At 35.5% G+C, this 13,271-nt stretch overlaps 1 protein-coding gene across 2 annotated transcripts in view; it reads right to left on the reverse strand.

Annotated features, from left to right (window-relative positions):
- Positions 1–594: 594 nt before the first annotated feature.
- The window catches only part of LOC147652962 (uncharacterized), a 35,027-nt gene continuing 22,350 nt past the window's right edge, over positions 595–13,271 (reverse strand). Inside the window, exons 5-7 of one of the 2 annotated variants that reach the window (XM_086889969.1) lie at positions 12,247–12,369; positions 7,717–7,923; positions 595–3,260 (exon numbers count right to left, since the gene is read on the reverse strand). In XM_086889969.1, coding sequence (XP_086746095.1) covers positions 12,349–12,369 — 21 coding nt within the window. In that variant the 3' untranslated portion in view covers positions 595–3,260; positions 7,717–7,923; positions 12,247–12,348. The remainder of the gene's footprint in view (positions 3,261–7,716; positions 7,924–12,246; positions 12,370–13,271) is intronic. The other variant, XR_015287043.1, reaches the window with a different exon arrangement.

Raw genomic sequence — 13,271 nt, forward strand, 5'->3', positions numbered from 1 at the left:
AGTGGAAAAGAAAATGAGTCATATATTTTAAAGGGAGACATTTATTTTTAAAAGCAAATATTCCACACAAAAAAAAAAAAAAAGAAAAAGAAAAAGAAAAAAAGCAAAAAAAAGCAGTCATTCTAAATAAATTAATGTTTTGAAATAATGTGAAATATCAATAAGAGCAGGAATAAATAATGAAATAAGTGGTAGACTAAAATATGTCCGACTATAGGAAATTATACTTCCTGGTAGAAGTACAGATCCATTCCACCTGGTTAAGTGACTAGAATCTAGTTAAACTATTTCAAATGAAACTAAAATACAGAACCCTGTTTTATTTCACTTTTTTTTTAGATAATGCTGTAATATCAACACTATTACTTCAATTATTGTTAGTAATACATTCATTATTATCTGAGGATATCTAGCATTGTGTCTGCTTAATTTGTTCTCATGGTACAAAGCATCCTGGTACAAACACGTAATCAAGGAGTTGATAAGATTCTAAAGCAGTGACCATACATACTCTTGGCCTGAGAAAAGAATAGAAACTAAATTAGACTAGCACAGAATACAAGAATATCAGAACATAAAAGAACAGAACAGGGCTTAGTTCAGTCTTCCATTTTAATAACCTTATATTAGGAAGAAAACTTACAGCAATGTAATTAGGTCAGAAAAACTCAAAACTACTTACATACATACTAAACCCAGCTCTGGAACTCTGAAAGTAAAGAAAAATACAGGCAAATTACTTTCCCTAATTTTCTCTTATTTTGGAAAATATAGTGCTTAGAGAAAAACATAGAAGTGGAACCTTTATGTTTTCATGCTGGACAAAGGATAGAGAGACTTCTGTTTTGTGAAAAGCATTATATGAATTCTGTTTAAATTTTGTTTCTTATTTTAATTAAAAATATATCCTAAAATAATTTGTTAATTTCTGAAAGAAAACAATGCTTGAACTGCTTTGACACATATTCATTATACATTCTTCAGTGGAATATTAAAAATAACCACTCAGAGATAGGATCACAAAGATAATACTGTGTAAGGTCAGTGACCAAAAGAAAGAAGAGCATATGTCATTAAAGGTTTCAGAAGACCTTGCCATGTCAGTGAATATGTTTGAGAATAAAGACAGGATTAGTCAGTATCACCTTCATACTGAAACACCCAGGAAGTTTCAGCATTCAGGGTTGTATATGTGGTCTCAGCAGAGCCATATGGAGAAAGATGATCACCTTCCTGCTCTGTTATACTGCCATTTTGCTTTTCAAGCTGGTGTTTAAATTGCTGCCCACACACTACTCGTTTGGGTGTCATTACTGAATGTGTTTATGCCAACTGTGATTCAGTTTATTATTCATTAGAGGTATCTGCTTACATTTTCTATAGTGAGGTCTCAGGACTAAACAAATTCATGTTACAAACATAACACAATGAAAACCACAAATCATAAAAGAACAAAGAAAAAATGGTTGAAATGTATCTTTATTACAAAAATCTATCCCGAATAATTGCAAGCACAGGAAATGTTCTTTTGATGGATTCATAGCAAATTTCATTTTGTAGGACCCTATGTTTCTTTCAAATCATCTGAGACAAGCACCTCTGTATAGATTTATTGTTGTTCAAAAGATTTCTGGCTCATTTTCATGGAACTCAATGAATACTAATTGTAATTTTTTTTGTCATGCTGCTGTTAGAACACAAATCATTGTCTCCTAATCTTCATCAAGATTTATGATTATTTGGCATTGTCATCTCTAATTGGGGTTTATGAGAACTGCTGTTCTGAGAATTGCCAGTACATTATGCCAAGGCATGCTCAACCATACTGCTCATGCAATGACATAGCCAATTCAGGTAATGTCATTGACAATAAACTGTCATCTGTTTCAGTAATCTGTAAAGGAGCACCTGATGTTCTATGTGAATATATATTACATTCTCTTGTGTTTACTATATTAATAGTGGAAATGAACAATTTCATATGTTGCAGCATATATCAGAAGGAAGAAATGGAAGGGAAAAAAAATCTACTATGGTAATTGGCAAAGGGTGGTTTTCATTTTTTCTTATTACTTTTAGAAATTATCTAAAGAAGTTATACTTTAAGTTAGCTATGATAACTTTAATGTGACAAAACCAATAATACTGATTTTATTAAATTACATCTTGGGATAATAATAATAATAAAAGAAAAATCAAAACCAGGGGCTATTTATTATTCAGAGGCCCTCAGTCTGAGCACAATAATTTAGTTTATCAGTTGATTACATAAAAAGAGAATGGTTCCATTAAGTACCATGAGGAATTCTGGACCAGATCTTATGCTCTATATAATATCATAGGTACAGTAACCCTAATGGAGATTCAGTGACACACATTGTTAAAAAATGCAGTTCATTGCACATATGAGTAAAATATTACCCGTGATAGTAAATGAGGGTAAAATTTAATTCCTTTATGTTACTGAAAACACAGGAAAATGAGGAGAGTAGGAGAAAAAAGCTAAAAGATTAGAGACTATGGCAGAAAAGGAAGAAGGCAGAAAGGAGAATAAGAAAAAAAAGGTGGAAATAAATAAAATTTAGAATTTTGATCAGTTCCTATCTGGTTTAAGGTAAAACATTTATAGCAGAGGTATTTCCACCAGCTTTTTTTAGAGATAGTGAAGGATAACCCTTAATTTTGAAGTTTGTAACTGAGATGAAGGTATAGTATGATTTCTTCTGCAGAGTGCAGGGAAAAACTTATGCTAACCTTGATCTGATTTGGTGTGGTTGCTCAGTCTTGGCTAACAGCCAAACTCCCACTCAGCTGCCCTGCACCCACCTCCGGAAAAGAAGACAGCAATAATGGAGAAAGCATGGAGAGCAGGAATCTCGGGTTGGGACAAAGGTGGGGAGATCCCTTACAACTTACCATTGCAGGAAATGCAGACCTGGCTTCAGGAAAATTGCTTATTAACTACAATAAAAATGAATATTTATTTTCAATTAAAATAAATATTTAGTTATAGATCTGGGTAGTGGGAAACAAAAAGACAAACATTAAGTCTTTTCCTGTTCTCTCTCTTTTCCCAGTCTCAGCTTCAGTTCTTCATTCCAGTCTTCTGTCGTCCCCGCCTTACTGTTGGCACTGGCCTGATGGTGATCTTTTCAGCAAGGAATCAGGTGGTGTAGGAAGAGGGGATTATGGTCAGTTCATGGTACTTTCTCTCTGTCATTCCTTCCTCCTCAAACCTTTCCTCTGTTCCAGTGCAAATCCTGAGGGAAACATAATATGAAAAGTAGATGTAGCTAACAAGAGACAAGCACATAAATAAATAGGGAAAATGGGAGAAAAATAAAGACAGTTTCTAAATAAAACACAGTAAAAAGAAAAAAAGGAGAATGTTTTATGAAATGGAGACGAAGAGAAAGGAAGCAGTGAAATGGACACAAGCAAACAGGAATTCTAATAAAATGATATACTAATCATATGTGTAATTAATAACTGTATTACAGGCACGTGTCAGAGTAGGAATCTGAGAAACAAAAACCTGCAATACTTTTAAATCAGTCATTGCTTTTGACTTTTTAAGAATAACATAATTATATAAATGCTTCACATCTTTTTTTTTTTTTTTTTTAAGATTAAGTCTGTGAAGCTCTTGCTGCAGTTCTTATTAAGCTAAACAGTTTTCCTAAGACATCTGGGAAAACAAAATTAAAATCCTAAAGGTGATAATTAGATAAGCATAGTGATTTGTCTGATGTAGCCCACTGCAAATATTAGAAATAACACAAAATTGTGCCAAAAGGGCAAAAGAAAAAAAGCTTTAGTCTGCATTTCAGAACATTTAAATCTCCTAGAATTGATGAAATATCTAATTGCTGCACTAAAATTCTGAGGCTTTCTCATTTGGGAGAACAACCAAAACATGTTATACAGGATACTGTAGGACAACTTATAAGCAAAACTGCACTGAATTTCAGTCAGTTATATAGGTATAGCTTTAAAAAAGTACCTGTTGTTCTGTGTTATGGTTTAATTCTGGCTGACAACGTAGTACCAAACAGCCTGTCACTCACTGCCCCCTCACTGTGGAGCAGAATCAGGAAGATTCTACTCTGATCTTAATTTTTAGGATTCAGTTTTCCCATTTAAAATATAATATGACTTAAACTTCTACATGATTATACTGCCCATTTAAAATTTTTTAGACAAAAATCAACTTCTGCAAGACCTTATCTTTTTATTGTCTGAGCTAACTTTCCAGGAAGCCTAAACATGCACTTTTTGTAAATTATCTACAGAGGAAAATTTTCTCTTTCTTTTTTTCTTGTATTTTCATTTCAATTTCTCCCATGTTTCTGACTCATTAGGACTGCCTGGTGAAAATGTCAACAGGTGCCCCTTGAAAGTTTTTCTGCAGAACAAAGGAACATGAGTCTCTTACTTCTGGTGGAAATCAAATATATTTAGGTCATCAGCATTCCTAGTAGTTAGTGTTGTGGTTCATGTGTAGACCTTTGCAAATCTGCATTAACAAAGTTAGAAATTCTGAGGCAGTATCTCCCCATTTGCACTAAAAATTATGGATGTTTCCTGCACTACAAAGTGAGATCAACATGTGCACAGGAATAAATAATTCTTTGAAGACCAAGTATGAGTGAAATACACTTGAAGGTTTTTTTCCCAATTTGGAGCCAGTCTGCTCCACCATCAGGGCAGTAAAGCAACGTACTAAAAGAAAAATAATAGAGAACACCACCCTCGAAGGAATTCCAGAATATCAGAGAACTTCTAAAAGCAGAATATCTATTTACTAATTTTGGAATGCAGAAAACCAATCACCATTTCTGCATAGTGTATTCCTGCTCATAGATCATGCAATCTCATTTCTTATTTTTGAATGCTTTTTCTGACCCATGGTCTGTATGTTTTATTACTTATTGTAGATTTAGGAGAACAGTGTTTGCTGTATTACCTGGAAAAAGTTTCAAGTGGCTATTTTGGGGCTCATTTTACCAGTTGTGTGAGGACAAATCAGGGATTTTACTGAACAGACTCCAGCAGTGCAGGGATATCTTCCATATTCAGAGGTGCCCTGGAGTGCTGTTTAACTTTAAACAGTTATCTAGGTCTCACAGAAAAATGATGTGCTGAAGTGGAGTGTTTGATTCTGCCTTGTAAACAAAGGTGTCTAGTGCCATCTGAGATGACCTGAGAGATTTAAGTGTGGCTGACATATCTGACAAAGAGCCTACAGGAGATATGTGCCACTCTGGACTCATAGATGGACATCAGGAAGGATATCCTAAAGCAATTCAAATGGATGTCGACTTCTTGTCAACAAACAGTCAGCAAAGGAGCAAATGAACTGAACCCATTGTGTCAATACCTCATGCACTGAAATTACACTTATAAAGAGGTTAGGCTCTGAGCACTTTCATATATATATAAAGGGTGTGAAATGTGGAAATGTATGCTTCTGCAAGAAAACCTTTTTTTTGTGAAATATACAGGGTGACAGAATATGAAGATGTGATGAGTAATTTAGAAAGAGAGGCTAATTCTGTATATCTGAAGTGTTTCAGAGGTTGAAAGATTTGGGATTAAAGGAAATTAACCACCAGTAGACAAAGAAAAAATAATCCCCAAAGCAGTTTTAAGAACTCAGTGAAAAGTGACATAGAGAGGATGTTAAAATGACTCTAAACTGCTGCTATTACCATCCTGATGGAATGAAAAATATGAAACTAAATTTGTCTCCCCAGGACAGACTGAAACAGTAGCCCTAATGAAAGAGTGTCAAACTTTATTTAGTACAGTTTCCTTAGAAACAAGTTTGGCTGTGAATTTTTGATTACCAATGCCTCATAGCTGTTCCTTTTCCTCAGCTGCTGTAGGAGTCATGAAGGAAAGACCTTTAGGCTTGCAGAACATTTGGCTGCTGGAAATATTATGGTGTTATTCCTTAACTACATCAATAAAAAGAAAACCTAGTCAATGAAGAGCAAAAGTGCCTTTGTTTTGTTTTGTTTTTCTTTCTCTCATGACATTGGTAGCATCTTTTCTTTTTTTTTTAAATTAAACTCAAACTAGGTCAAAAAAAGAAGTAGAGTTTGAGAAAGATTCTTGACAAAATGTATTTGTACTCTTACATAAGTCAAAATTTTATAGTTTATGTGAAATCAATTTTCTAGTTTATTTGTGAGTTCCTCTCAGAAATAGTAGTTGTTCCTATGTTACACTATATTCCTATATATATAGGAAATAGTAGTATGCAACTTCACAGTGTTTACTGATAATAATAAAAAATGAAACACAAAACCACTTGAAATTTGATGGTATTCTATGTCAGTGTCATATATTGTTCAAAGCACACATGCGTTGTCCAAATATGCAGTGTTTGTTATTTTTTCCAAGACCAAATTTAAAGAGGAAATTAACTTCAAAACTGGGGGGTAATAGAAAGTGATATTTTGTATCTATTTCATAACAGCATCAGAAAAGCCAGAATTAATTCTCCAAGCTCCAAAATAACTTGTTAAACTTCTACCAATTCAATGGTGAAGGATATATGTGGAAAAAGACGTTCTGAGATAATGTACTTCAAATGACATATCCTTACAAAAGGATAAATATAAAAAAGGATTTTTAAAACTGAGAAATCAATGAATTCTTTTGCAATGACTGTAAAGTTATATCCTTCAGAATTGCTTTGCACAGTTTCAAATTGTTTCAAGACATAGACTGTTTAGAAATACATCCATTTCCAAAGAAAATCTTGGTTCTGAAATGAAAGCACTTGCAAAAGACATACATAATTTTAACAGGAATCAGTGACACACAAGGAACCTATAGATAGGTTTTCCTTATTGTGCATAAAAAAATGTGATATAAAATCAAAATAAATTAAGTGCTTTTGTAGTATTTTTGATACTTGAATTAAAAGAAAAATAAAATCATATTTTACCTATTGCAATGCATTGTTTAGACATTTGTCATTCTAAGTACATCATTCAAATGGGCACTGAGGGGAATACACTGAGACCAGTCCTAGCCGTGAAAGAGATTCTATGGAATGTTTCAGTAGAAAATAACTTTATGCTCTCATTCTGGCCAGATCTCAATTTACATTTTCCTTTTATATTCTACAGTTGTAAACTCTTCACCTTGCAAAGGAAGAAATGTTTCTCTATTTCTTTTTATGCAAACTGGTTTATTGGGCTAAAGCAGATCAGATGCCACACTTCATCTAACAAATACTAGGATTTCATTACTAGACAGAAATACATAATATGCTTTGGGATACTTGGAAAGGAAATTATTACTTAGCTACTAAATGTTATTAAATTGTTCCTGATTGTAATTGCATGTATTTGAAATCCCCTAAATATTCCAGAAAGCACAAACATAATCTAGATTATTTGTACATGTTATCATTATTTCATAAGCAGCTTTAGGAACATTTGCAAAATCTGTTTTCTCTTTCTGACCAGCCAATCTTTTGCATGGTTGATAATAGTTTGCAAACTTGGTACCCTATGTTTAAAATTGCTATTTAGCTGAACCTAAAACATCTGCACAGGGATGAAAACAACTTCTATTGCATAAATGCAGACATATTGAGACATTTCTTAAACACGGAAAGAAGGTATAGGAGAATTTTTTCCATGCTACAGCACCCTTCAAGGACAGAAGTGTGGTGGTGTGGGATGGGGAAGTTCTCACCTTGGGGTCCTGAGGGGGGCACAAACACATCTGTCTGGCTCACCCACTCCAGCCCATTGGGGGATCCATCCTGGCTGCCGGGTGGGGTTGCCTGTTTCTGATGCAGGATGCTGTAGGATGCTGTAGGATGCTGTAGGATGCTGCTTCCCAGATCCACCACAAACCTGCCCAGCCTGCCCCCAGCGGGGTTCCATGGCTCCTGACGTCCTGGAGTAGAGAGCAAACCCATGCAAGGAAGTTGTCAATGGCACATTGTATTCTTCTGCCACTCCTTCTCTATCATCAGTGTCTTGCACTGCATAAAAAATGTGCGTAAACTAAGCTTGTGTGTACATTCAACTTGTCTAAAATCAGAGACATGAAATCTAGAAACCACAGATGGCTTCAAATGTCACTACCTTAAATGTATTTCCATAGAAATCAGGAGCAGCAACTACTCCTGTAAATAAGCTTTGCAATTCAATAATTATAATGTGAATTTTACCATATAATTAAAACAAAAAAGCAAAGAGGTGAAACATACGACTTTTAGAATTGAAAAAAAATTCTGCAATGTAAATTCAGCTGTTGTATACATGCAGAATGATGCTTACGACCTGACCACACACTTAGTGTCCCTGCTACATTCTGTGATTATGGATGCAGAAATTCAGAGCATTTATGTTGGAAGCAAGGAGAAAATGAGGTGAAGTTTTACAATTAAAGTAAAAAAAACAAAACTAGGGAGAACAAAGTTCTGTCTGACAATATTTGCAATGCTTTTTCCTTATCATGAAGAAGCAACTTGAGGTCATATTTTCAGAACTTCTGGGTTCTTTTATTGAGCTTTAAACTAATTGAACTTGTGCTTTGAATGTATCTTGGTCTATTAAAACGTTTAGAGAGCCAAAAAGCCAAATCCATTCTTTTGCATGCTTGACATACAAACATTTCTTAATTTTGGTTTACATCTCCACTTACAAACACAAGAAAGGGAAAAACTAGTGCCACCTTATTTCAGGGGTCTTTGTGGAAATGCATTTGTACATCTAGGAAGTGCTTTGATGTTATATTAGTAGTTTTTAAAAGGTTTTTTATAAAAACACTACAAATTAATGAATTTTATATGAAACACAGTTTTGGATAATAAATGGTAAATAAGGTCTAGTTAAAAAATCTTAAAACAGCTGGCAAAAAGATGCAAACAAAATTCGTGCATGCAATGGGAAAAACAATAGTTACATTTGGCTGACACACATGTGGAAAAACTTAAAACTGTATTAATAATTTACCTGGTTTTTATCTGTTTACAGCTCAAATTCAAGTTTAACATTCCTACAAAGTGGAAGCAAGTAATTTAAATTAGTAGATACATATGAAGAAAGTAAATAAAGCTATTTAAAAGGTTTAATGGAATTAAATTAAAATATAATTCCATTAAAATTATTATTTACTAAAATAATTTTCATAGTTTCTAAAGTCAGTCATCTGGCAATATTAAAAAGAAAAGTTGACTCTCCCTTGCAAGGTACCAATTTGAATTTCAAAATCATAGGATTACTTCTTAATTGCTTAAAGTTAGAACATTATTTCAGTTACCAGCAATCAGCTGTTTAAAAATAGTGTCCCTAAATCATAGATCTATATTTTTTCTGGGCCATTTTCCCCTTAAAAATTGACTTGACATTTAAAACATCAGCTTTTTCACAGTGTGCATCCCGTCTGCAATTATGCTGCAGCCCACTTAGCTCTGTCCTTGCAATAGCAGTAAACCTATTAAAAAAACACCTGCAGAAGGATAAAATGGACAGCTATCCAGCACATAGATAAAAAAGTGAAAAAGATAGAAACAACAAAAGAAAAAAAGATGTTTTAAATAACTGGACATTCCTACAGACACCTATTACAGGGTAGGGTGTGGAGTATAGCATTTGTACAAGAAAGGCATATTACATACTGCAGTCTCTTCCCTCTTTGGGTAATTATGGGCAATAACAGTAATCAACCTCTCTTTCATACAAGAATGCTAACCTAGTGGTCATTTAATATTGCCTCATATGCTTTATTTGTGACATGGAAGAGCAAATTAGTGAGAGTGCTTGTTTCTTTATCATAACTGGATAAAACCTTATGCTAGGGAATGAGGATAAAAGGCCTGGGTTACCTTGCTTTTAAATTTTATTTGGATAGCAGCCATTTCAAAGGCTCTAAAATGCTTCATGGATCATGGTATATGTGTTTGATCAACCTGTTGACATACTAATTTTATACTCATTCAGTTTCTAGCATGACTCCTAATTTACAGTATACAGAGGGAATGGGAACAAATAAACCTGTAGTGTGGTCTGGTGTTGGGCTGGGTCCTGGGAGCCTGTCTGACCCCCGGCTTCTGCCGGGCCAGATAGCCAGATAGCCAGGCTGTCCCAGGGGACAGAGCCACCATCCGGGGTTCTACAGACAGACTCCAGCCAGGGGTAACCCCTGGAGCACAGCCAAGGACTTTAAGTGATCAGCTCTCTAAGCAGCGATTTCTGCTCTATGATCAGACCTGTTCAGCCCAGCCAGCTCCATTAAGGTGTTAACCCAGCCAATGCAGATAAGAGACAGGAAGACCATGTAGCATTCTGCAAGGAGTCTTTAATGCAGGCTTCAACGGAGGGGGCCAGTGATGGTCTAACCCAAAACTGGGTAAAAGCTGGGGTTTTTATAGGGAAGGGGAGGTTTGGGAAGGGGACCAATGGTCTGAGAGGGGATAAGGTGACCAATGGTTAACAGGGAGATAACATGGGGTCCTGAGGCAGGGAGGGGTCCACAGCTTAGTCACAGTGACTAGGCAGTTTTATCTTGTCTTGGGGGGTTGATCTCCAGAGGAGATACCTGTCTGAGGACTGGGCTTCCTCCACAACTCCTCCCTCTCTATTTAGTAAAATGGCATTTCTTATAGCTTTTTGAAGCAATGGAGAAAGCATGAGAAAGAAATACAACAATAATCACAATAAAAATCCAGAAAATTCCCTTAACTAAAGATGGCACCTATCCTGTTAGTCCCCAGTGACTGAGAAGGCCATTGGCCCAGTCTGGGGTGTTTTCCGCTTTTAAGTCCTTCACTACTTCTTTCAGTTTCTGGATGTTTGCATGGATGGACTCTGAATGTGAAGAGAGGTTGAAGCAGCCCATCCCTTCAAAGTCCTTGCAGCCATGTCCATGTGTGAGTAGTAGGAAGTCAATTTCTGCTCAGTTCTGTAGAGATGCGTGTCTGGTGGTCTCCGCATCCTTTAAGAGATCACTCAGGGCAGCAGATGTTGCATTGGCCTGCTTGCTAAGCCAATACCCCAGGTGACTTATGTCACCAAGGGCTTTAGCTGCAGCTACCCATGGGTAAAAGAGGGAGTCTGCGACTTGCTTTCCTAAGTTCCAGTTGTAAATTTGGCGGTTGCAATTTTCATTGAATTCTGAATAGGATCCTTTTTGGCGTGCCAATTTGTTTTTTTGTTTCCAGTTATGTAACAATGTGATATTTGGAGTGAGGGTAGAAAGCTTGCTAAGGCTACAGGGACCCCCCTGGAGACATGAGGGGATCCCAGCCTGTACTCAGTCATCACAGATAAGAAACATTCCCTGGGGCAACACTTTGGGGTGGAGAGAGGACACAGAAAGTGTGCGGCTGGTGTAATTACACCAGTTCAAATTATTGTAAGCTTGGTTAATTGGTGATATATCTTTTCTGTACGTGTTTTTTGCCTGGTCAATTCCTGGCCAATGATCAAATGGTCATACAAAGTAAAATTTGACACAGTACGCTGCTTTGCAGGTCCAATTCTTGCGGTTCCTTCAGACCATTTGGCAGAATCATTGTCCAGTCATCCCAAGTGTCTGTGAAAGTGAAAAGCATCCAGGCAGCAGTGAAGGCAGGACCAACGGACATAATTTTCATCTTTGGACAAGGATGGGGCTTCTGATAGGGAATATAAGCAAGATTTGTTATCCGTATGACGGAGGGGGGAGGTTTAGGGTTTTCTCTCTTGTCCCTTTTCTCCCTGTGCCTACACAAGTTGTGGTACCTGGGCCAGTTTGTTTAAAGGGTTTTTTAATTCTTCTATTCTACAGAATATTCTTCTATAATTCTTACATGTAAGAATTATAGAATAATTCTTATATATTTTTCTATCCACCAGCTGTGTAATTTGTATGAGGACATAATCTTCGTTTTACCTTCTTGCTTCTGTACTGATTTATACATCTCATAATGCAATTTATGAATTCATATAAAAACTGAAAAAACCTGAAAAACCTGAAGATGTAGTTCCAAGGAAATTTACATGCATACAAGTCTTTTCATGTCAACTTTTGTTTAATTGATTCTGTGCTTTCTATTTGCATTCACTTAAACTGAAGATGCTTTAATATTTTCAATTGCTGTGGAGATTATAACATTTTTTTTTGCATATGCTCATGTATTTATTATTATACAACAATAACAAGAATAATAACCAAATGAATAAAAAGAATAGTAAGAATAGCAGTGCAGTAGAATCATGTTGAAGCCTTTACCTCAAAGGACATATTTTGTATCTTTCATCCAGTCACCAAATGAGAATTTCATAAAATCTGTAGAAATTTAGGCTGAAATGTGTTTAGAATTCACATACATATTCAAAACCTGTAAGGAAGAGTCTGAGAGACAAGATGTGGTACATAGGAAATGAGAAACTAGTCCAAACCGAAAAGAAACTATACATCAATTTTGTTTTCTACTCAGAAGTTTTAAAATCACATCTGACTTTATTAACATCTTAAAAGAAAACTTTCATTGCAAGCTAAAATATTAAAGAACATCCCTAAAGTGCTGCTGAATAAGCATGAATTTTCTTGCTCTAAGTTGCTTGTCTAATTTGGAAGGTGGTGGCAGACTGCCAAACTTCCTTCCTAGATGTTAAGACTATACCATAAAGTATCCTTAATGTAGTTTTCAACTCTTCTGTTTATCTCCCTGGGGATAAAAGAACCTACTGTTTTGAAGTGTCAGATTTTATACTGTGTTGCAGTGAGTTATTTTTATTTATCTTCCATTCTATATTTTTCTGAGGCATATATAAAAGTAATCTTCAAAGAGCTAATCCTACGATTTCAGCTTTTTTCATATTTAAGTTTTGTTTTGAAGAACCATCCAGAAAAAAAATCTATATAGCTTATGTCCTCTTAATTATACTCAGACTACACATATCTTTTGTTCATCATTTTTTTTTGCCTTTGGAAGACAAATGGAATCTGCCATTCAAAATCAGGTTTTAAACAGTACTGCATTCTACTTGAGAGCAGAAGATGTCGCATTTAACTACAATTTCCTTCCTATGCTGTGTAGATAAGAAATATCCATGTTGTTTCCTGCTTAATTGCCTGTAAAGGTTTGAGGATACTGAGATGGCCTAAGGCCAAGTCTCTCCCATGCTTAGGCTCTCGCCAATCTAGCAGCAGACGTAGAACTGCCAGCAGTCAGGAAAGGAAAGCAATGTCCTGAATGCATGCCATAAAACCTGGTGATGCACACAGTATGCAAGTGTTTTCAGGAAATATAC

The sequence above is a fragment of the Cyanistes caeruleus genome, chromosome 5 (genome assembly GCF_971803275.1).
Source record: "Cyanistes caeruleus chromosome 5, bCyaCae1.hap1.1, whole genome shotgun sequence".
Lineage (NCBI taxonomy): Eukaryota > Metazoa > Chordata > Aves > Passeriformes > Paridae > Cyanistes > Cyanistes caeruleus.